At 39.1% G+C, this 24973-nt stretch overlaps 1 protein-coding gene across 1 annotated transcript in view; it reads left to right on the forward strand.

The window, feature by feature from the left end:
* Positions 1 to 24941, forward strand: part of LOC113949197 (complement C4-like) — a 48174-nt gene extending 23233 nt beyond the window's left edge. The window contains exons 19-41 of the mRNA XM_027647485.1: positions 121 to 191; positions 1146 to 1285; positions 2419 to 2631; positions 4635 to 4686; positions 5206 to 5286; positions 6313 to 6516; positions 8087 to 8162; positions 8581 to 8737; positions 10071 to 10166; positions 10484 to 10652; positions 11620 to 11786; positions 12231 to 12389; positions 12964 to 13023; positions 13481 to 13574; positions 14295 to 14460; positions 15721 to 15808; positions 16433 to 16507; positions 17544 to 17652; positions 18565 to 18654; positions 19018 to 19110; positions 19834 to 19917; positions 23036 to 23168; positions 24346 to 24941. Coding sequence (XP_027503286.1) covers positions 121 to 191; positions 1146 to 1285; positions 2419 to 2631; positions 4635 to 4686; positions 5206 to 5286; positions 6313 to 6516; positions 8087 to 8162; positions 8581 to 8737; positions 10071 to 10166; positions 10484 to 10652; positions 11620 to 11786; positions 12231 to 12389; positions 12964 to 13023; positions 13481 to 13574; positions 14295 to 14460; positions 15721 to 15808; positions 16433 to 16507; positions 17544 to 17652; positions 18565 to 18654; positions 19018 to 19110; positions 19834 to 19917; positions 23036 to 23168; positions 24346 to 24484 — 2716 coding nt within the window. The 3' untranslated portion in view covers positions 24485 to 24941. The remainder of the gene's footprint in view (positions 1 to 120; positions 192 to 1145; positions 1286 to 2418; positions 2632 to 4634; positions 4687 to 5205; positions 5287 to 6312; positions 6517 to 8086; positions 8163 to 8580; positions 8738 to 10070; positions 10167 to 10483; positions 10653 to 11619; positions 11787 to 12230; positions 12390 to 12963; positions 13024 to 13480; positions 13575 to 14294; positions 14461 to 15720; positions 15809 to 16432; positions 16508 to 17543; positions 17653 to 18564; positions 18655 to 19017; positions 19111 to 19833; positions 19918 to 23035; positions 23169 to 24345) is intronic.
* Positions 24942 to 24973: the final 32 nt, after the last annotated feature.

The following is a 24973-nucleotide window of genomic DNA, read 5'->3' on the forward strand; positions in this document are numbered from 1 at the left end:
TACTTTGTCTCTACAACCGATGGAATATGTTTTTTTTCCTTACAATACTCAAACTTCAGTAAATAACAATGTTTACATTTTATACATCCTTCCTAATATATTTTATTTTTTATTTCTTAGTGTAGAAAACTTTGCTCCTGATTCAATAACTACCTGGGAAGTTCAGGCAATAAGCATATCTCCTGAAAAAGGTATAAGTATTGGGCATTTTTTTGGTTTCTTTGTATGAACGAATAGACAATGTGTAGTTTTTAAAAGAGAAACACAATGTTATGTTGACAGAGTAAAACAGTCTGTACTGAACAAATACAAAGTGTTCTGATCATATTTCCTTCACTCTTTTATGCCGTATTAAAGCCCAGCTAGAAGTTATGAGCTAGATTTATAGTTATAAAAGCAACATGAAGTGGGATCTGAGGGAGGATGGATAACACAATCAAAACTGTCTCTTATTCTTTTTTCTCTATAAAACACTTTCGTTTAGCTTCCACATGGCCAGGAAGCCACAAGAAAGATAGCGGTAGTAAACACCGCTTTTCTTTGAATAATTCTGGAACCAAGTTCTGGCCATATCAAAGCATGAAAGTCTGTGATCTCTAGGAAGACAAATAAGAGAAGAGCACCAGGAAACAAGCAGAGAACCAGCAAGGGCTAGACATCAGAGAGCCCAGGTTCCTGGTGCTACTCTGGGAGCTCCTGGAAGTAGACCAGGACCATGCAGGAGGGACAAGGGGTCCTTCTGGTACTGACCACTCCTCTATGGAAAGGGAGTCTCATCCAGGGTTACAGTGATGGGTACGGAGTTTATTTTCAGAAAACAAGGAAAAGTCGTTGTGTTTTAAACATGGCCTTTGCAGGAAAACTGGGCTGTGTTTCACTCACAAAAGTTACAAACACTCCTGCCAAGTTTTACGTATCAAAAATCATGGCAGTGACCCCAGAGGGCAAACCATCTACCCCTGAGATGGGTCTCTAGTACAGATGAATTGAAATGCTTTCTGAATATGTCTGTTTTTCTCTCCTACTCTTGACTTCAGGAGAGCTCAAGCAATGAGTTTCGATTAGACGTTTAACTTCTTATCAGCTGCTGTTAAGGGTGTAATTCTCAACTCATTCTTTGTGTTTTTTTTTTTTTCTCATCCCAGGGTTTTGTGTAGCTGACCCCCACACCTTTGCGGTTTTCAAAGACTTTTTTGTATCCCTGAGATTACCGTACTCAGTCAGACGACACGAGCAACTAGAAATAAAAGCAGTGGTTTACAACTACCTGCCCAATGATCTCCAGGTAGTGTTACCAGCAACTGCTGTACCATACATTCCTAGCTAGCTAAATCTGTAGTTGTGTAGTAATTTAATGTAAATGACCTGGCCACCTTTCAGTGCCCTCCTACAGCCCAGACATAACGCTACCATCTTGAAAGCTTTCCCAAGGACAGGATCCAGTTCTACTTGCTAATCAAACTTACTGTATAAAACAGATTTTATTTACCATGTTACACAGCTGTATTCCTTGCCTTTGGGTATGACTTCTTCCCCTTCATTGAAGCAATCAGTTACTTTTTAACTGACTGGTAATCTGGGCAATAACCAGCTGCTGCTATTTCACAAGATGCTCAAGGTACAGAGGTAAATTGAGCACACAATCTGATATGCTAGCCACAAAACTCTGTGCAAAAAATGCAAAGCCACTATGCAGCTCTCCATACAGCCACAGCTGTCACTGAACTTGGGACCTCTCTCATCCTAAGGCTGATGCTCTTTTTTCTGTTTCTTCCCATCTCTCAGCCAGCTGTTTGACCAGCATTTTCTGAGCTGTGTTGGACAGTATAGAGGGACATATTAAAAATGTATTATCTTTCTTACTCCCCTGTGGTTTGAGGATAGGCCAAAACTATACTGCAAATTCAGCATAATGAAGAAATACTAGCCAATTTATATTCACAGCCCTAGTCAATCTAGATGAATGTTAACACACTAAAGGGTCATAGAACAATTTAGGTTGTAAAGGACCTCTGGAGGTCGCTAGTCCAACCTGCTGCTCAGAGCAGGTCCAGTTAAAGCAGGTTGTTCATGGTCTTGTCCAGTCAGATGTTGAATATCTCCAAGGAGGCAGACTCCACAAACCCTTTGGACAAGCTGTGCCAGCAATCAATCACTTCTTGATGAAAAGGTTTTCCCGTTTTATAAATAGAAAACAGTAAATTCAGGAGAGCAAAGTGAAAAACAATATCTTGCAAAATGTCTTCATTGCTCTTTCCTTTTTAAGCAAAAGCTAGTCTCCTGTTTTACCTGTTTCTAACTTCCCATTCTCATCTCCAGCGGAGATCTCCTTTATCTCTTATCTCCAGTGAAGCTGGAGTATATTTCCTGTGCAGTGATGCTCTAAGACTGATCTCAGACACTGCCTTGTCCCCTCAGGTAACAGTGAAGATGGATGCAGTGAAGGAGCTGTGCACCGCAGAGACAACAGAGAAGGCTGTGCAGCTGCCACTGGTGGCTAAGGGAAACTCTGCAACACCAACCTACTTCTCAGTTGTCCCTCTGACTGTGGGAGAAATTCCAATTACTATTACTGCTTTTGACAAGGTTTCTGGGCATAGTGACAGCATTAGGAAGAACCTCAATGTTGTGGTAGGTATAACTTGTTGAGGACAAGCACTTCACAAACATGTAACATTCACTCTGTGTGAGCATTCATGACGGGAGTGAAATGATACAAAGATAAGACTGGAAGCAATCTCAGGAAACCTGTTTTTCAGTAAGGAGCGAGGTATAACATGTGGAAGAAATTTAACCCTATATGTATAATGTATATGGAAATGTTTGTTCTCTATGGCAAAAAGGCATCCTTCTACCCATGACATAGCAAAAACTTCTTCATGCAGCCAGTGCTCATCTTGTAATCTTTGACTTCCACCTGCTTCATCAACATGTATGAGATGAAGGCAACCCTGGGTGTACTGGGGAATGAGCTGCTGGAAAGCAGTGCCATGGAAAGGGACCTTGGGGTCCTGATCAGTGTCAAGTTGAGTATGAGTCAGCAGTGCCCTGGCAATCAGGAGGGCCAACCATGTCCTGGGGGGCATCAGGCAAAGTATCACCAGCCAGTCGAGGGAGGGGATTGTCCTGCTCTGCACTGGTGTGACCTCACCTCGAATATTGTGTGAAGGTTTGGGCACCACAACATAACAAAGATATTAAGCTATTAGAGAGCATCCAAAGGAGGGCAATGAAGATGGGGAAGGGCTTTGAGGGGAAGCTGCATGAGGAGCTACTGAGGTCACTTGATCTGTTCAACCTGGAGGAGACAGAGGCGAGACCTCATTGCAATCTATGACTTTCTCGTGAGGGGAAGAGGAGGGGCAGGCACTGGTTTCTGCTCTGTGGTGACCAGTGACAGAACCTGAGGGAATGACCTGAAGTTGTGTCAGAGGAGGTTTAGGTGGGATATTAGAAAAAGGTTCTTCACCCAGAGGGTGGGTGGGTACTGGAACAGGCTCCCCAGGGCAGTGGTCATAGCACCAAGCCTGACAAAATTCAAGAAGCATTTGGACAATATCTCAGGGACATGGTGTGACTCTTGGGGATGGTCCTGTGCACAGCTAAGCGCTGGACTCAATGATCCTTATGGGTCCCTTCCAACTCAGCATATTCTATGATTCTGTAATTCTATATGAAAATTCTTCTTCCCTTATGAAGCCAAGATTGAAGATGTCCATGTATCAGTATTTTGAGAAGGAAATACTCTCTTCTAGTAATAAATTTACACTTGTTTTATTCCCTCTGGTTAATGGATCTTCAGTTTTAATGATTGCACAGGTAAAACATACAGGTAAAAAAAATGCTGTAAATATTATTAAATAACTTAGTTCTCTTTCAAAATTATAAAAAGGAGGAACCTTCTAGAAAAGATGACTTTTCAAGAGCCAACACAGACTTGTTACAGCACCCAAGTCACCTACTGAGGGCTATTTTCAATCCACACAAAAAAGTGCAAAATATGAATCCTTCTACCATTGTAGGTAAGGATAAGGCACAGGATGTTGAGAACCTGCAGTTGTTACAGGCCATAACTTTTTTGGAGATAGGCAGAGTCTCAGAGTTCAGTGCTACACTAAAACATTAAAAGTAACTGTAAAAATAGCTTTATTAAAAGTAACTGTAAAAATATCTTTATTAAAACTGAAATTGTAGGAAGAAGGATATGTGGAAATCAGAAGGAAAAAAAAGTTTAGATTTTATCAACAAGATGTACTCAGAACTTCATGAATTTCATATTTGAGAGATTTATAAACGTGAGTCCCTCATTGAACTTGACTTGCATGGCTCACAAAGCTGAGAATAAACTTTGAAGTTTAATTGTTTGAGGTTAGTTTTGGTTAATGGAATTTCATCCAGGGAAATATTTCAATAGTAACACAAAAAGTCAGTAGAGTTTCTTAATATTTCAACTGGGAGATTGTAATTCTGATTTTAAGCTTGAGTTTTACCTGGAGAGAAATCTCACATCAAAATCTCTTATTTGTGCCACTCGCTGGTCTAGTGCCAGGATGGAGCTTATGGGTTTTGTGCAGGTTAATTTCAGGTGTGAGTGCTTGCAAACATTCTGACTTTTTCTTTCCTCAATTGTGCAGGCAGAAGGTGTTTTACAGAGAGAAGAGGAAACCATTTGCATTAACAGCGGCTGTAAGTTACAGAAAAGAGTTTGATTCAGATGAGGTTTGGAGTAGAAAGAGAGGGTAAATGATAGGTGCAGTGAAATACTTCTTAATGTAGAGATATTGCTTTTGTTAACCAGAACTTACCACAAATAACTTCATCTGGTACCTGGCAAAAGACTCAGGAAAGAAAAGTCATTAAATTCTAAATTTTTAGAATTGATTTATTTTACTTTTTTGTTTCAAAGTAGCATTCTTTAAATATTAAATAAACCTCTATTTCATCTACTAATGGGTCCTAAACATATTAAAAAGTAGGAGTTTTTTCAAGCCTAAAATATTGTTAAAGATTGGAAATTAAATAAATTAAATTAATTTAAAAAATACTTCTTTCCATAAAATTTCATTTAACATTTCAGATAACATTTCTGTCAAAATTGATGTCAACTGTGGAATGCTTAAGGAAAAGTATGTTCTAAGATTATACTGTATGTTGTTTATGTTTTAAAAGTCAGGATGTACATCTCTATTTATTATTTATTTACAGTAAAATCCCATACACTGGACCTGAACAGACCACCTGATATGGTACCAGGTTCTGATAGTCATGTGTTTGTTAGCCTGAAAGGTAAATGTAATTTTTTGTCAACAACTTCTCCAGGTGGCAAGGGACAGGCCCCTCTGTGTCACTTATTCCTGCATGTCAAATCTCCATTCCCTCCTAGTTTTTCTGTTATGACTCAAATTGTCTGTGCTACGTGACCAGGTCATAAAACAGAACACCCCCAGGGTTGATCCAGTATCTTTTCCTCTTTCTAATTACTCCTTCTTATTTGAAATGGATGTAATAGCTTTATATGATCCATCCTCCTCACTGTGCTCAGACTAAAATTATGGGAAGGCCAAAGGTGAAGGGATTCAGCTTCTCTAATAAACCCACACTGCATTTAGGTTTGTAGAAATCTGCTTTAGCTTTTAGAAATAAGGATGCTAGATTCTGATGTATAAGTTCTGGAAAGTTCTGTATAATCATATAGTCATTTAATCCAATAACTGTATACGTACATATATATATACGCATGTATACGTATTTTAAAAACATCTATTAGCAAGCAATTTTGTTAGGAATAATTACTGTTTTCCCCAGAAAATGGAAAATAATGCATTTGTGACACAAAGGCTATTGGTTTCCACTTCAAATCCCTGAGCTAAAGTACAGGGATGTGTGAATTCATCAAATGATAAAATTGCAGAGAGAAAAAAAATACACAAAAGGTTTGGTATGATTAATGTACAGTCTTTCTTCCTCTCTGTGGAAGGATCATGTCTGGTTTGACAGGAATTTTCCAGCCCAAACCCCATGCACCAATCTTTCCCCCTTTCCTTGCTTCTCTGCCTCCAGCAGCCTTGGTACTCTTTCTCTTTCATACTCCTTCGTTGTGCCAGCCTCCTTTCTCCAGCTTTCCCAGGGCTTGGCACCTCATCCTTGTTCTTCTTCAGCTTTACGAAGTCTTAGGTAGCTAAAAAGAATATTTAATGGTGAGGAGTATCAGGCCATGCTGGAATGTCGACCTATAGTTATTATCACCTTTCTTCATATTACACCACCCAATTTTAAATATGGTATGTATTATGGCTTATGTTTTTACAACAGGGAATATTATGGACAAGTCTGTTGAAAATTGTCTTAGTCTTACTGGAGTGGAGAAACTTATTCAAGTGCCCACAGGCTGTGCAGAGCAAACTATGGTCACAATGGCCCCTGCAGTCTACGCTATTGAGTACTTGGATGCCAGTGAGCAGTGGGTGAACTTTAATCCTGAACAGAAGCAGGAAGCCATTAGTATGATTGAACAAGGTATGCAGACAAAGAGGGGGAGGAAATAACAAACAAACCCCAAAATAACAAAAAAACAAACAAACAAACAAAAAAAAAAAAAAAAAAAACAAACAACAACAACAACAAACCAGAACCCAAAGGATGGGATCTTTGTTATCATTTTGCACTGCACACTGATTGTTTTTACTTGGTGAAGGAGTGACCAATGTCACAGCCACAAAGAAATGCCTCTGACAATCTGCAAACAGAACTTGTGAGGAGGACTATTTGCCAGCATCTGGCAGTGGACAGGTATTGACGTTCACCATCCATCCTCCCTCTTGCCTAATTCAGAAGTAGAAAGTAAAATCTGAGCTGATCAATGTCAGCTCTTTTCAGAGTAAATGGATAGCAAAGGCTAGTCCTTCGTTTCCTTCTAATGTACAAGTTCAAAATGGATAAAGATGAATCATGTCCTAAAAAGACTTATTTCTCCCCACGAGTCACAGACAGTGCTTAGGATGCCCATCTGGGATGTAGACATCTCTGTCTGTGGCTGTCAAAAGAAGTATCACAAAGGAAATTCCCAATGTTAATCATGATACTGACACTTTCGCTTCCACACTCCTGTACTCATCATCACATAAGCTAGAATGGCTTCAGCAGCCTTGGCCCAACCCAGGGAGGGAGTTTCCTTAGGGAGAGGACACTGCAAGTCTGCTTCTCGAAGAGTCCACTCCAAGATGTGATCCAAAGATACTATTAAATGGTAAAGCTGGGATCACAGTATGTGGAAGTGTTCCAGCTCACTAACTCCCAGGCACTAACACAGAGCCTGAGAGTTGCCAATGTTGCAGCAGGTACATCTGATCTTTCTAACTGCAGTGGTGTGCTTATGGCATAAAGCAATATTATGTACCTGATACGTGATATTCAGACATGTGACACACATTTCAACAGTGAAAAATAAGTATATAAATACAGATTAAAAACATGCTAGCAGTTGCTGCATGGAGGTCTTTACCTATTTATCTAAGAATGCCTAAAGTGATACGAGATCCTGCTAATGAGTATTTGGTATTATCAGCATCATTTAGTCCCTATGTTATGCTTTTATTGATTCTTATTGAAGTTCAGTAGTGTAGAAAATGAGTTGAGGCTATGATACAGACTTTGTCAGGACAGTAGCAGTCAAGATCAGAGGCCATGATTTCTGAGGCTGTGTATGATGAAATAGATGATGTTTCGTATACTTTCTGATTCAATGTGCTATAAAGTCAACAGCTTGAAAAGTTGTCAATAAGAGGAAATAAGTTTCCCAAGATTCACTACACAGAAAATGCTTTGTAACCATAGGTATCTACAGTTTTCAGGTTATTCTCATGGCTCAATTAAGCCAAACAAGACAGAGGACCTTCTAAGCCTAGTGCTTTTTTTGTGTCAAAGTCTGCTGATGCAGTCATTTCCTTCTTAATGCACCGGTGAACACCTCCATGAACTCTTCCACCAGTCAATACTGAACATGTTCATGCTAATGCAAGTGATGTAGGAAAATGCCCAGTAAATATGAGTATTCTCTGAAAAGTTATGTTCTCTCCTGTTCATGCAGGTTATACTAGACTGCTTGAGTTTCAGAAGGTGGATGGCTCCTACGGAGCATTTAAAGAAATCCCCAGTAGTGTATGGTAAGTGATTTTTTTTTCTGTGGTGTTATTTTTGGTTTTGTTTCTTTATCTGGTTGGTATTTTTCCAAGTTACCTTTATTACCTTTTGATGCATCAGAAGTTTTTCTAGGGGGATAGATTTTCAAGATCTGGTGGACATGGTGTTGCCTATATACTTTTGTCATGAATAGTCAGCCACAAAATCTCTGAGCATGTTCAGTCCTTGATGAAGGAGATTTATACTGAGCCACTGATTATTTTGCATTTGCCACAGGGTAGAAATGGTCATGCTGATGTTGAATAATAACACACTAGGTTCCAGTGAGTGGACTGTATTGAGTATGAGTCTGTATACAAACTTAGTATGTTTATTTTCCTGTCAATATAGTTTTCTATAAATATATGTCAGCACAAGTCTGAAAAATTTTCTTTTGTCCAGGTTAACTGCATTCATTGTTAAAGTACTCACAAGGTGCAGAGAATACATTGATGTCCAAGACAATCACATACTCAACTCCATTTCCTACTTGACTAATCAACAGCAGGCAGATGGTTCATTCCACGACCATCACCCCGTATTGGACAGGTCAATGCAGGTAGGTAATCCATATTTAGAAGAATCTGTTGCTCATTTAGGGCTATTAGGGGTTGAAAGGAATATTGTGAGTTGTTGAGTAACAAGAAATGTATCTAAAGAAAATAAATCTGTAATGTAAAATTAATTTGTTAAAAGGTCTTTTATGTCAGATGCATAGTTAGCACTTCACCACCTTTATCTTTTCATCCAATCTTAGATAATTTTTGCAGCTATGTCTATAGAGCACTTAGAAACTAATTGTGAGGTCCACATGTTTGGTAAAAATGTAAGCCTTTTATTGCCAAAGGAAACAGAGCCATAGAATCATAATTTAATTTTGAAGGGACATCCAGAGGTCATTTAGTCCAAACCCTGCTCAAAACAGATCTAGTTAGATCAGATTGTACAGGGCCATGTCCAGCTGAGCCTTGAGTACCTCCCAGTCTCTCTGGGTAACGTGTTTCAGTATTTCACCACTCTCATGGTGAAAAAAGAAAATATTAATACTTAAGCAGAATTTCCACTTGCATATCTTAGTCTACATATCCCCTATAACTGTCCAGAAACACAAAATTCTTATGCAGTCCATGAATCTAGACTATGGAAATAATGTGCATCTTCCAAAACTCATTGAAAATGCAGTTACCTTTGTAGTGACCACATAAGAAAAAAATGTATTAATATTATTAATTATCTGTGTCAAATAAGTAGTGAGGCTTTCCCCCTTAAATCCAGTTTTACAGTTGATGTAACTGTTGGGGGGGAAAAAAACAAACAGCCCAAGAACTGGCCAAAGGGTTTTGATTTTTTCTGACCTATGTTCATGCTGAGATGGTTATCTTCTATTTTACATATACTTCAAGAGCTTTCTGGGAGGAAAAAAAGCTAATGAGGGGACTGTGTCTACTTTATGAAGAAGAGAGATAAGAAATGATCTAGTATTGGTGCATAAAAACCGTTACAGGAAAAAAGTTCTGTGTGCATGTAAGTGCATAAACAGTACCAGAGAAATGAAAAGAAAAAACCCCACCCAACTAATGCTTGAAAATTGAAGCTATGAATATTTCAATGACAAATTATAGATTTTAAACTATAAGTTAAATAATTAAATATTTGATTATCAGCTGAAGGACATGGTGGGTTCCTAATTTCTGACACTGTTTAATGAAAACTAGCTGCCACTATAGAAGATATACTTTAGATGAACACATTGAGAAAAATTAGAGGTAAAACTACATGGTATGTGACCAGATGGTTTGCCAAAAAGATCCTTTACTTCATGAAAAGTGATTTTCTAAATTTAATCATAAGCATGTACATTTAACTTTTCCTTTTAATGTTTTGTCTTCCAGGGTGGCATTAAGTTAGCAGAAGAGGATTTGGCTATGACAGCCTTTGTAACCATAGCATTGCAACAGACGCTCCAGGTCTACAAGTTACCTGATGTGGTAGGAAGCGTGACTCTTTTAGTCTGAAGGCTATTGCACAATGGCATATCCACTCTTCTATCTCTTACAGTACTGCAAATCAGGAGTATAAAATCTGTTTACATCTGTGGTGTATAGGAAAAGATTCCATGGCCTAGTGTACAAGGCACTTCGAGCTACACAGTCCATCATCAATGGCTTTAATCACTAAGCAGAAGTGATTACAATTGTCTCAAAAATTACTACAGTGAAGTATTCTAATTTCCAATATTCTTGCCAGCAGTAAGACTTAGTAGATCTCAGTGATCTTTTCAAAAGGATCCATTCTGTTTTCATAGGTAAAAGGGATTAGAGGAGCAGTGGATTACATGAAAAATCAACTTTCGAGAAATACTGACTGCTATTCTACAGTCATCACGGCTTATGCTCTGACACTTGTGCAGTCTGATAGTGAAGAAGCCCAGTTTGTGAAAGAAAAATTAAGGGACTGTTCTGTTTTTGATGCAGGTAACCATCCTTCAAAATTCCTTTACAAAGCACTTTTCCTAATTGAAACACTGAGAACACTTACATGAACAAAACATATTCAAGTAAATGAGAAACATTTCATTTTATAGAAACATGTATGTTTATGTGTAATATATTTAATTATTTAAATTACATAATTAAATATGTCAATGTTGATGTTTTAATATGTAATATGCATAATTAATACCACTACAAAGTGACACCATAATGAAGTTTGGATCATGATCTTCTCTGACACTGGAACTTGGACAATACCATGGTAAATATTCATTTACATTTTCTGCTTCCCTTGGGGAAAAGAAAAAAAAAGTCCAAGCCAAATGAGGAAGAAGAAAATTTGAATGAGAAAATAGCTACATATAACAGTAGCCCCGACTGGATTTCTGATCAAAAGGCAAGGTGTCTCTTCCAGACCACCTGCTTTCAAAGTCCCCCACCAGTTTGGAGTGCTTCGTTGCAGCTCCACTCGGATGTCACCTCTTACTCCTCCAGTGTGTGGCTGTGGTGACTGCTGGGTTAGTTGGCTGCGTGGCAGCACTGCCGTCCTGTTAATTTCTTCCAATACATTTGCTAAATTTCTTGCAATACATTATGGTTTAATAGCCATAGTTTAAGTACAGGGAATATGGTTGTCCTTATTCAAGGCTGGATTTATGGGCATAATTAATACTATTATCTCTCAGGAACCATCAGACGCAATGCTACCACTCCATCACATGGGCATCGCTGTACACTGGGTTCATTAGACTGTGAAAATTGAAAAATTGGAAGTTATAGGTTTCCTTTTCCATTATCTTTTCTTCTGAATGGATTTGTTGCTCTCACAACACCATCTGTGTCTTGTGGTCCCTCAGTGCTATGACATGAAACACCTACTGTGTAGAACAATAGTGATTTTTGGCAAATGTCCCTACAAAGGAGATTCAAGACTGAGTTATTTTTGCAGCAAAGCAGCAGCGCTACTGGGGAAATGGGAACGATGCTGTCTCAGTGGAAACCACGGCCTATGCACTGCTTCAAACATTGCTCCTGAAAGACATGGAGTACACAAGGCCTATTGCTACGTGGTTGACAGAAAGAAGAAACTACGGTGGAGGGTACTGCTCTACACAGGTGCCTGACCACCAGTCCAGGGGGATTTCTAGGGCAAGGGGAAGAAAAGAGAAGCCTCATACAGACTTTTTCGTTTAGATTTGAAAGCATTATAACAGTTAATCCTCAACTTCTTTGGTGCATGAAGCACTAAAGATTTTGGCTCATTAATAAACAATGAACCAAAATAAAATGGTTAAAAGCTAGTAAAGAAGATTCTTTGTCTTCATGAAGACCTATGATAATCTAAGGTCAGAACTCCAGTGATTTTACAATTTTAGTGCCAAAAGAAGCAGCTGGGGAATAGGATTAACAGCCTGTGCAGGTAGGAACAGATACAGGAGAACTTCAAAGCAGGAAAAAGCATAAAATTGAGTAGTCCAAGATGACTGATAATGTCATCCTACATGTTGTTGAAACAATGTGGCATAATTATTACATTTTTTGCACTTCTTTGTCACCTAGGACACAGTGGTGGCCTTAGAAGCTCTGTCAGCATACAGCATACAGACATTGAACACTGCTTCCACTGACCTGACTGTCAAACTGGGAACACCTGGAAGACAAAATGACTACAGCATTGTTCTGACTGATACTGATGAAGAGTTTCAGAAGCAGACAGAGGTACACAACAATCCCTTGTTTCAAACTTTTTTTCCTCAAATGGGAGAAACTGGATCATCTGACCTGGGTTTTCTCATGTTAAGCAACCATGATGTAGCTGGCTTATAATACCTTTAAATAATTTAATCTGTAAAACAACAGAATATTTTTAAAGAAAAAAAAAACCAGCAGGTTCTTAGCAGCACACTTTAGAGGTACCTTCTCCTGCCTTTTCAAGGACTTTGATGATGTGAATCTCCCCAAGAAAGAAGAGCAACCAGGAGACCAGGTCTTACTAGGGAATGAGCAAGAAGGGGAATATTCTGATCTTCAGTCTGCTGGGAACTGTGAAAACATCAAATCCAGGCTACAGAGGGGAGAGTGAAGTTGATAAAATATGTCTATTCAGCCCTAAACAGCAGAGTAAGATGTACCAGCTCAGCACATTTAAAATGTTATGAAACTTGAGGTCTTATAACTCCATAGCTAAAAATTTTCCCTACCCCATTTTGGAGGGGTAAAGGCAAGATGACAGGAAATCCACAGATCAAATGCTGAGCACAGACTAAGTATTTTTTTTCCCCTTGCTTTGCAGTTTGAACTTGGGAGAAAACTTGAAGTATCGGTACATGGCAGAGGAAGTGGGACAATGAGTGTAAGTTGCAAATTCAAAATTTAGAGTCTAACTGGACTTCTTTTAATCGCTTTTTGAAAACTGAGCAAAAAATCACTTGCCATGACCTCAACCTTCATGTTCCTACCTCCAAATTTATAAAATTCATGGCCTAAAGCCTGCCCTTATGGGCAGTCAATTTTTCCCGTCTTTAAATTTATTAAATCTTCGAAATGTCAACGCTGATAGGCAGCTAGAGTTTGAAAGACCTCTTTGTGGTTGTGAATAGAGAGTTACCTCAAAGGGGTCCCACACCATTTGTGAACTGCACATGCTTATACCCGTGACACTCCTCTGTGATCATTCTGAGCCTCTGGGAGACTGGTCTTTCTCTCCACACTTCCATGTCCCATCAAAATTTCTTCAAGTCCTGGATGAGTAAATCCCTTGTCATTTAAATGATATTTTTAGTGGCTTGCTGTTTGTATGTTTGTCTTAGATATTAAAGATGTACTGGACTTCTGAGCTGAAGAACAATACTTGCAATGATTTGATTTTGACAGTGGAAATGGAAGGGAGCATCAAGTACTCTGGTAAGTGAAAGGGGCAGTGATTAGGTCTCAAAGGTGGCACGTTTGGCCAGCTGCTAATGATAATTCACAGCTTTCCAGTTGCGGAAAGTGAGAATTATCACAAGGAAAGATAGAAGTCCCTGAACTCTCCCTAGCTATTCTTTCATTTAGCTTATTATTATTTGTAAATAATATAATAACTATCAGAGTGACTGTAGGTGCAGCAGATACTTAACAATTACACAATTAGAAACTCTTTTTGAAGAGCAGTAGGTGAACTCCCTTCACAGAAGGTAAAGCCCAGCTCAGTTCCCTGGCTAATAAGGGACCTACCATGTGCCCTTAAAACTCTTCAAGGCAGATTTGTCATAGGTTTTTCATATGAGCAATAATGTGTTTTCCATCCTTTGAAGTATATATTCATTATCATCTCTACCTTTGTCTGCACTTTTTTTCTGTTTGAAAATTAACTTTTGGAGGGAGGGATTGTCCTTTACAAATTTATTCATAGCCTAAACTCCGTACTTAGCTACATTTGTTGGTTATTCTTACTCTAGTTATCCCTAAAATTCTAAATCTGAATTAATTGGAAATACTGAGATGGTGTACAGCAAACTTTTAGAAAACCCACAGTGGTGGCATGACTTCCAACTGATATTTATCATTACACCTAAAGCAGCCAAATCATCAAGTCCTCAGGCAAATTTATGCATGGCTGATCATATTATTTCTCACTTCCAGAAGCTGAATACTCTGATGAAAATGATGGTGAGGACTTGATTGCTGCAGAAAACAGCACATTTGAGGGGCTTTCTGGCATAGAGTGGTTTGATATCCACAGCAGAAGGAAAAGGGATGCCATCACTCCCAGTAAAGTAGAATCGCTGCGGTACAAAGTCTGTGTCAGGTATGTCTGCAAGACCAGCTCTTCATTTGTTTGTAATTCTCCTTGGTCACCCTCTTCATATCCACAAACTCGGCATCCAACATGGTGAATTTCTGTGAGTCTGAATACACTAAGAGTCTATGTCCTCTCTCCCATGGCAGGAGAAAGGATTTCCACACAATTATGAGGTTTACATGATTTGGATATACTTCAGATGCCCACTGCAGATTCTGCCCCATCAGACTCTGAGGAGACTCTAAAGCACCTGTTAGGCTAATCATTTGAAAGAAGTCTTTTATTAAATAAAGTAAATACAACTGGAATACAGTAATAACACATTTACAGAGTTTCTGGAAAGATGCTGTTACTTCCTTCGTGGTCAAATTCTGACCTTATAAGAAAGAAAATATGTCTACTACTAGCTGAGAGAGCAGGGGAGGAAGATAGGATATCCTATTGTGGTAATCAAGAAATTGGCAAGGCCAGAGGTAGTAAGAAAGAAATCCTCCCATGCAGAATAACTCTGAAATACCTGTCTTTTCTCTTGCTCACCGACTGGCATGGGTCTCAGAAGCACAAAGTGGTGGCTATTCTGGATTCCCCTTCTAGAGAGGTACAAGGGGGCAGAAGCAGGTTTTACTCCCCAGTAGAATTTCATTTTTCCATTGACTTTTGGCAAAACCTTGAAGACAGTGGTTTTATCCCCCCTCACAGACAATGGCACGAACAATGGCAGCAGAGGACTGAAGTTACCCTAATTCCCAAATTTCACTCCCACTCATTAAACGTATATTCAGTGAATTGTGTACTGGCCAAAGCATCATTTTCACCATTAATTACTACGTAACATTTATCAACTACCAGACCCACTGTTCCATAGCACACTGTTGAGTGTTAGGGTGAGGCTTAAACAATAGTATGAAGCTCCCTTTCTTGTAGTTAAGACACAGGAGAAAAACTCAAGGCACAAACTACGTCACCAGTTCTTCCCTACACTGTGGTACAACTGTTATGGGAAAAGGAGGGTGCCAAAATAAAAAGTTCTGAAGTTCAGAAATGAGAATGACCATTTGAATGGCCATTTGACTAGTTGAGATGACTAATTTTGCCTCATGACTCCTAATGAAGTAGGCAGCTAATTTTCAAATTAAAATCCACTTTGGACAGTTAAATGGAGCAGAATGTTTTGTTTCACCATTAGCAAGCCTGAAAAGCCAAACTTTTCAAAGCAAGCTGGCTGTTCAGTGCAGATGTTCACTGCTGACCATCTCCTTTATAAAGGTCCACAGGTTCCAAAGCACCAAAGATGTCCCTGGTTGATCTCACTCTGCTGAGTGGCTTGGAGCCTGACACAAAGGATCTTGAACAGGTTAAAAACACACTTTTCTGTGCAATCTTTCATGGCCCTTTTAGAAAATTTGTCTTTCAAAATCTTTCAGAAGTCCATAGAATGAACAAGGGAAAACAGATTTTGGAAAAGCAGATTTTCATTATTCTTGTTCTGATAAAATATTTGCTGAATATATACAACAAATGCAAAGCTCGTGGTGAACAGAGTTCAGCTTTCTTAGTCCCTTGTAAGAGAAATTAGGGCAAAGCTCAGCAGGGCACTTAAATACATGCCTGTCCTTCACACATATTACTGTCCCCACTGGCACTGTTGTCCTGCAACGTGCCAGGACAGTGCACCCTGTGCTTGCAGGGGGAAAGGCAAGTACATCTTAGAGATGGTTGATGGCAGAGCACAGTGACAAGGCGATGGGGGGACACAGCGCTCTAAAAACGTGGCTACAGAGTTTTGGGTTCTGGAACCTGGTTTATTGAGGCAGGTTTGCCCAGTTTCAGGCTCTCAGGGATTGTCTCCTTTAGGAAGGAAGTGAGAGGGCAGAATAAAGCAAACAGCTGAACAAAGCAAACCAGTATATAGAGGGTGTAGTATTCCTGTTCTACCAGAGTTTTGTTCTGATTTGTTTGTTTCTTTGTTTTCCTGCAGTTGGTGACAGCTTCAGACCAGTACATTCAGCACTATGAGTACAAGGGAGGGAAGGTTTTGCTCTACTTTGGTGAGGTAAAGCAAACCCAGTGATTTTCTAATCCGTACCATCTCAGATGGCTTATAGACTTTATTTTAAAGCCAGTGATTATGTTTTTCACACTCCATTACCTTTCTGTATTTTTTTGTTATATATTATTATTGAATGGCTCAATTGAAAAACACAGGGGGAAAGAAGGGAAACATACACCTTCATCTTCCACCTTTTTATGTTCCAGGAGATATAGTCCATATTTGAGATTTGATCACTGGCCCAAATAAAAAGAGAAATCCTCTCCCTCTCTAGTCAGAAGGGATACTTTTTGTGCATGATTAACAAAAGTGTTAACTGGTGGTCCTGTAAATTCCACATGGACAACTTGCATGTCAAGATCAAGATTCATATAGTGATAAACAAATATAATCATCGAGACCCATAGTTTCTGTGTGTATTTCCCAGTATTTTGGATAATGACTCCACCCTATACCCACTTGAGTTGCTTCACCTCTACAGTCAAAGCAGGAGGTCCTTGTAGAAAGCACATATGGGCAGTGATTTTTATTTTTTTTTAATATTAGATAATAGATAAATGAAAAAATGTAAATGTTATTATTGCTATGACTTTCCTACATAATTTGTTCATTTAATATATGTCAAAATCTGTCTCTGACCTTAGCAGTTTACTAAAGAAAGTGTATATACTGGTGGTCACTGGCACGAGGGAACATATTTAACACCCATTACTCCTGTGCAAAATGGCTTTAGGAAAAAGCTGAAAAGTAAACCCCGAAGTACCAATGATATGAGTCCAGATCAGACAATTGCAGGCAGAGAAGACCTGCACACATCTTACAAAACTACTTTTTGAGTCTTAACTCATGCACAAAATCTCCCAGTAAAATCATGGAAGGAAAAGTCTCCTTCAAGCTGACGGTACAGATACCAGTATTAACTCACCTATGCCATCAGAAACAAGCGTTCAAAAACTAGCACAGGCACAAATGAATACGGAATTGACTGAGGAGAGAGAGTTAGTTTTCTCATCAAAACTATTGTTCCTTTTTCCTCCAGCTCACAAGCGGACCAGACCCAGATTGTATATCATTTGGGGCAAAGCAAATCAATCCCATGGGCTTGGTTCAGCCAGCAAATGCCATCCTTTATGATTTTTACAGTCCTGGTAAGGGCACAGAAAAATGATGCATAACTGCTTGAAAGAGAGACCCTCTAAAAAGCCCCTCCAGTCTATATAAAAGTGATTTTGATGTAGTGTGTGAAGCCACATAATTTTATCTAGTGATAAAATAACCTGCTTTGCATACTGTCTTGCACTACCATGGCTTAAGATTATCTAAATAGAGATCCTCTCAGGAAGGTCCATTATTTCAAATGGAATGAAAAAAGACCTTTTACACTTATGGATTTTTAAATCAGGTTTCCTGAGTTCCTGTTTCTTCTGGTGATTTTAAGCATGTTTCAGTCACATTTTGTTTTCAGTTAGGCTGTCTAAGATAAGCAACCTTAGAGGTTTTATTTACGTACTGTGCTTGCTGGGGAAGTCAGTCTTGTTCCCCATTCAAAGAAGGTTAAATGCAAATCATCCCCATTTGCCAGAATTATGCAAACAATATTTGAAAATTCGGTGAAAGTAGACTTTACCTAAACTGAGGGGTCCAAGACAGTTTACACTGGCTTTAAACCACTAACTATTGGTGATCCAATCTTCTGAAACAGTGCAGTGCCCACTGTAGTTCCATGGTCTAATGATTTTTAAGATAAATGCTTTTCATGGGGAACAATAAAAATGGCAGGGAGGTGGGGAGGGAGAGAAGGGTGCAACTTAAAAAAAAAATACCCAAACAAAATTTACCCAAACTGAACAAAAAAACTATTGCCCAACTGAAAGGCAAGGTGATCCCTGTACTCTAGGAGCCTAAGTTATAGGTCTTTGTGGACTGCTGATGTGCATTCTATCCCTTAGTGCTCTCCTTTCCCTGGACCAGGGAGAAAAGTTGACCTGCAGATGTAGATTCTACTGTACAGGCTTTTCCACCTGAGCTCTGAGACAAGCTGTTTTGTTTCTTCTACATAGACAGAAAGTGCAGTGTATTCTACAGTGCTCCCAAGCACAGTGCCATGCTTTCAAAGGTGTGCCGCGCCAATGTTTGCCAGTGTGCAGAAGGTAAGGAATTACTACATAGGCGGATCTAAAAGAAGATAGATACTTCTAGAAACCATTAACATGGAAATTGTTAAGTCCAGAAAGGACCATTACAATTATACTAATACATAATACAGGACACAGTGCATCCTCTAGTATGTTCAGTATCAAATTGAAATTGATCTTTTGATAGCCGAATGCAATATGTGTACATATGTATATATGTGCATACCTATGTAAAAACCCTCTATCGCACCTCTAAGAAAGCTGTTCTGCCATTTTATTATCTGTTATATTGTGGTGTGAATGTGTATGTGTAAACTATATCTATCTACATGTCCATGTCTACAGAGACAGACGTATCACTTATTTTCTTCACTCCAGGTCCCTGCCCAAGACAAAGATCAACTTTCAGCAAAGCTGTAACACAAACTACACGTTTTAATTTTGTCTGCTACCAACCTACTGCAGATTATGGTAAGGCATGACAGACAACTGTCAACTTAGTTTAAACATAGTTCTTTTTCATAAGGATAAATTTGTAATTTTTTTTATGCCCAGATCTCTCCTAAATTGAGTAGGATTTCTGCATATGGCCTAGTGGCTAAGGAGATGAAATGAAGGCATGTGCTATTGTAGCCATCAGAGGGGTGAAATGGAAAGTAAAGGCCTTGGAAAGATACAGGGGATGCTGGGGGAAGGAAGAATGGACAACATAATGTTACAGGGTTTAGAAAAAAAACATGGTGTGAATACCACCTTGCCTTGCATACCTCGTGTTACATGATGTAGATAAAGAATAGGCTCTACATAGCATGCCATAGCTCAGCAGCTCTTTCTACAGAGCTAGATGAATATTTTCTCCTTTGTTAATTTGCCTTTCTGACCTCTTCTTTGGATGGCAAATTGGAAGAGCTACTGAAGGAAAACTGGTTGAGTAGCTTTGGTAAGTTAGATTCTACCAGCAGGACAGGAAAAAGAGTGAAAAGATAATCATAGAGGAGCTTCCTTGAAAAAAAATACAAAAAAAGGAATACAAATCTAGAAGGTCTTGATTAATACCTGAGCTTCTAAAAGTATGAAAGTTGTCTTTCATACTCCCATGATTTGTGAATACACTGGCCTCTGTATAGACACTTGGTAAAAGCATACCTATTTTTCAGTCTTTGGGTGCAATTTCATGTTTCCATCTGGTTGCAGCATATGAGGTGGAGATCCTCAACAGTACAAAGAAGAATGTTTTTGATTACTATGAGGCCAAAATCCACAGAATCCTTAAAGCCAGTAAGTATAAAAATGTTTGATTCCTTTCATTCACCTGTAGGAAAACTAGGTTGATTGAATGTTAGCCAGTATGAGCCACGCAGACACCATCTTTTGCTGCAGAAAGTAGGGTGAGATGCGTTTCTACACTAGGCTTTCAAGAAGGTTGATTTATTGCAAGGTTTGGTGTATCTGCCTCATTGTTCAGTTTGGCTCAGGGATAGTTTTTTGTTCACACTGTGCATGATTGCACATTGTGTAATCCCAGAGCATGTGAGCTTCCTCCTTTCAGACGAAACTAAACTAGAAGACACACTCTAGCTGCACTGAGTCCACGGCTCCAAACTAGTCTAAGATAAACCCTCTAAAAAAATATGCTTAGTGTGGATATTAGGACTTCTGCACCAACTAGTTCACTTTATAGACTACTACTGATTCATATTTTTTCTAGTCTAGCCATATTCACTGACCTCTGTTCTGATACTAGATTAAGATTTGACGTGCTTATTACTCAATTAATCATGAAACAATTTCAATCCTTGAAGAATAGGCTGAGTTGTCCACAATGACTTGCCTCAAGTCAATGAACACAGGAAAACTTCTATAACTTCAATTTAATGATTGTGATAACAACAAAGAAGCCTTTCTGTTTCTTTAGGTGCAGTGTAAATATTTGCACTTAGGCAATGTTGTTTTGCAGGCCTGTCATCCCAGCTGTCCCATGTGAACTTAATCAGCAGTATCAGTGAACACTGATACTCTTCACAATAATTTCTGGGGAACCTCTCATGTGACATCTCAAATTGCAGCCACTGTGGTATCATGCAGTTGCCATTTTTGGGTTTGGCAGCCAGAGATTGCCTTTAAAAAGGAACTTCAGAGGTTTTGAATTCTTCCCTCTCTGGAACAGAATAATTAACTCATTCCATCAGTCTTTGCAATGCCACACAGTACTTTATGGCACACAACTTGTATGCCCAATGTTCAGTTCTTGTTGGAAAATCAGGCCCGCTCTTTATGAATCCAGAGAGAGCATCTGACATATAGGGCTTTCCCTATGCAGGGAAATGATAATGTACCTAGTGAGCAAAATACTGGCTATGGGAAATTGTGGTATTCTGTGGGAAAGTTTCATTAATCTCTTTAGAATACCTAGAGGATTTAAAGGATTTAGAGCTCTGGTTCCAATGCATTTGTACTCACAACTTACAGGCAAGCACTGGAAAAATTTTGCTGCTCGGTGGCTGAGAGAAACACCCTTTGAATGCGAAGTTGAAGGGAAAAGACATCTTCTCCCATTCCCATACACTTTAAAATCCCCTTTGGTTTGTGCTGTCTAGTGCAGCTTCTGAGCAGCAGGCTTTCAGCAGACTTGGGAAAGGCTGGCAGGAGGCATGAAGCCACAATGATAAAGAAAAAGCAAGGTGTTGCACCCAAATCAACTTGTGACTGAACTAGAGTTGTTATCTTCTGTATTCTCTGTGGCTCTTTTGAGTGAGGTTGGCCTATGTTACTGTCACCAAGGGTAGGTGAGAATTCATAGGATAAAAATCTCATTTCCTGGATCCCTGTCATTATTTCAGTATCAATCTTTGAAATAAAGGATTGGTTCAGAAGACAGATGGAAGCATTTATTTGTGTTTGGGAGTCAGCAAAAGAGAATTTTGCAGATGTGTGGTTCTAGGATTACCTTGATTAATAATAGAATTCATGGCTAGGCTTTGCGAACGAAGATTTGGGAAGGCACTATCCACATTTGCTACAGTATCCACATTTGCTACAGATAATAGGATTAGTACATGTGTTTTGGGTGGCTAATATTTATGCTGTCCTATGAGTTCTTTAGGAGTCCTCTTAGAGGAACAGTATAGCCTGTGCAAAATAGCATAGAATCCTTTTTTTACTCTTCTTTTTTTTTTCCACCCCCAGTTTTTTTGTTTCCTATTGTAGATTCTAAAATTTGAAGTAATTGTTCCCCTTACATTCTGCTTAGAAGCTTTGAAACATTATATTTTAATTTTTTTTTTAATTGGAGATTTAGAATTGAAAATTATGTAGTAACCTGTTAAAGTAACAACTCAAATGCTTACAAGTGCCACAGTCTCAATTGCATTAGGGCATTTGTGAAGCATATGAACCAAGAAACACCTTGGTAATTTAAGCCCAATGAACCTGAGGAATAAGATAATTTTCTCAAGTAGTTCTGATCCATTTTCTCAAATAGTTCTGATCCATTTTTGCATTCCATGAACAAAATGAAAATTCAGTCCACCCTGTACCATGAGAACAACAAAAAGGTCTTGGGTTATGTGAGAAAACCTGAAGTATTTATTATTCTTTGGAAAAATGTAGATGTATAAGTGCTATTTGTAAAATCAATGTTTTACTAAGTTTACAATGTTTTACAAGTTTTACTAAGGAAGTAGATAAGGTTCTTAAAGCTAGGTTGCACAGTCTATGTCAAATTCTCTGAAATCTTATTAATGTTGAAATATTCTACTTCAGGTTTTTATTCTACTTTTAGGGGTTTATTTTGAATACTAGACTTCCTATACTTGTAATATAATACTTTAGAGAGCAGAAGCTGCACAAGTTTCTGTTAACTGATAGAAAGACTGTGGTGCCTTACCTGTAATTCAAGCTGGTTTAATATTGAATTTATCACCAGGACATTTCAAATTATAGTTAGAAAGAGAGTAAGCAAGTAGAATATTGGAGTTATTTGCATTTTTTTCCAAATGGACTTTGAAAACTGTTGTCCCAGTTAAACAACACAATATCTTCATGGCCTGAAATTGGTCTGATGAATAAGCATCTTTCCAGCTCTCTGAGATTTAAAAAAACTCCATAATGTCTGAAAAGTCCTAAGGTCTATAGCAAAACAGCTCCTTCAATAACTACTGCAGAGGACAAGACAACCAGCTAAGGCAAAAATGGCTTACTTTTTGTCAGGTAATGCTAAGGGAAACATATCCTATCAAAGCATGGACATTTATCCCCATGTCAAACTTCAATTCCCAAGTGAAACATTACTTTGTCTTAGCAGTGGGGCAAATGATCCCAAAGGGTTGTGCCTTGTGGGCTACAGTTCTACTCTTTATTAGAAAAGTTCATGGGGTTTTCTTTTCTTGTCCCACAGCTGATGATGAAAGCATTCAAGTGGGTGCCCACCGACAGTTCCTAACACGCTCCACGTGCAAGTTAAACATGGTCCCTGGCAAACAGTACCTCCTCATGGGGAAAGATGGGGAAACAGTCGATTGCAACAACAAGTAAGTGCAATGGTTTCTGAGCAGCAGCAGCTGCTACCACAGACCATAAATCCAGAGGATACTCAATCTATTAGAATACTTCCAGAAAGCAAAGGCAGGACCAAATTTCTCAGAGATTAGTTCTGTTGGATTTACTAAAAAGCAGAGAGTTCCACTCCATAGGCAAAAGGGTAGCTGTGGGGAACAGCTGAGCCACCAAAATCTGTCGGCTCATGTATCTGTGCAGAGGTTGGTTCCCAGACTTCTCAGAATTAAGTCTGGCCCTGACTCCATTGGGTTAAAACTCACAGCTGGAAAAGGAGAATGGGAAAAGTGACACAGTCCACCTACTGCAGATGCCTTAAACAACTCCTGTGTTTGCAAAAGAAATGAGCAGAACAATGACTAAGAGCAGACCACAAAGTTTCTGTTATATCATGCATGTAAACAGCATATTCTTCTCATTTCCCATTGTCACTCTTTAATAAAAAAAGACAATTTATTTGTGTTGGAATTTAGTCTGACACTATCAAGTATTCAGGGAGGAAGACATCTGAAGTGTTTCATTTCCTTTCACGGAAGTGGAGAAAGGTAGTGCCTCTGAAAGCTTCTAGGGGGGAGACCTCCATCAAATTGTGAGTGCCACTTCCTAAAACCTTAAAAAGTCCCACCCCCATCTCTATATGACACCAAAGTGAGTGTCTAAGTCAGGGGCCTTCTTCAGCAGAAGCCTGCTAAAGACTGGGGTCTCCTGGAAGAGGTGTAACCTCCAAAGTCTTCTCAAGTCCAGTTGTAAAATACTTGAAGTTACACAGCTTCTCAGCACAAAAAATTAGGAAACATTTTGGGACACTATTGAAACTAAATTGCCCCTCACTGTGTCCCACTGATGTGCACTGGGGCCTTTTATGCCACTCTGGAAAACTCAATAGAAACTTAGCCCGAGCTTACCTGACACACTCAAAACACCAGTACAGCCAGGTTTGTCCCAGCTTGGTGCCAACACTTCCCAAACTTTATTCAAAGCTCAGTTAACCTGCTGGTGAAACTGAGTTTCAGGCAAGTTTCTTGGCTAGTATATCTCCTGATCTCAGAGATGCCTCAGTGGAGGGATGCAGCATCTCAGGGATTATGCTTTCCCATTGCTCCATGTTGGGAATAATGATTCATCTTCTTTATCTGTCCCATTTTCATTCAGGATGCAGTACTTCCTTGATGCACAAGCCTGGGTAGAGAAAATTCCAAGCACCAGTGAGTGCCGCAGCACCCTGCGTCGGCAAAGCTGTGCTCACCTGCAGGACTTCCTGAACACATCTGAGAGCCTGTGCCTCCTCTGATCCCCACATCCTATCCGTGTGACTGCAGCTTGCCTCCTTCCTGAATTTTTTTTGCAAAGAATGTGCAACCAAGTGGCACCTGAACATTGCAGGGCTGCCTCCATTGCTGTTTTGCTCTCTGAGGTATTCCTTGTAGATTTGTGTGTGAGAGTAATACAACAAAAATTGCAGTTACTCTACTAGTTATTGTGTTTATTGTACCTGACACTGGCAAAGAGAGAGTAGGAATTTCTGTCTTCCTGATCCATTATATAACAGTGCAATTATCCTGTGGAGGGCCAAATGAAAAAACATTGTGTTTGTAGAGCTGATTAATTCCTGCCTTCCAGGAAAAAGACGTCAAGAAATTTCCATGGGTCAGAAAGAAGACTGGACATTCCTGGGCTTAAAATAGGCTGTATATGTATACTTTATATCACTTTTGTGGCTTCCACAAATATTAAAAGCAGTTGACAATGAAAAATTATCCCAAAACTCAAAACTTCTCTT

Source organism: Corapipo altera, unplaced genomic scaffold (genome assembly GCF_003945725.1).
Source record: "Corapipo altera isolate COAL_440 unplaced genomic scaffold, ASM394572v1 0, whole genome shotgun sequence".
NCBI lineage: Eukaryota > Metazoa > Chordata > Aves > Passeriformes > Pipridae > Corapipo > Corapipo altera.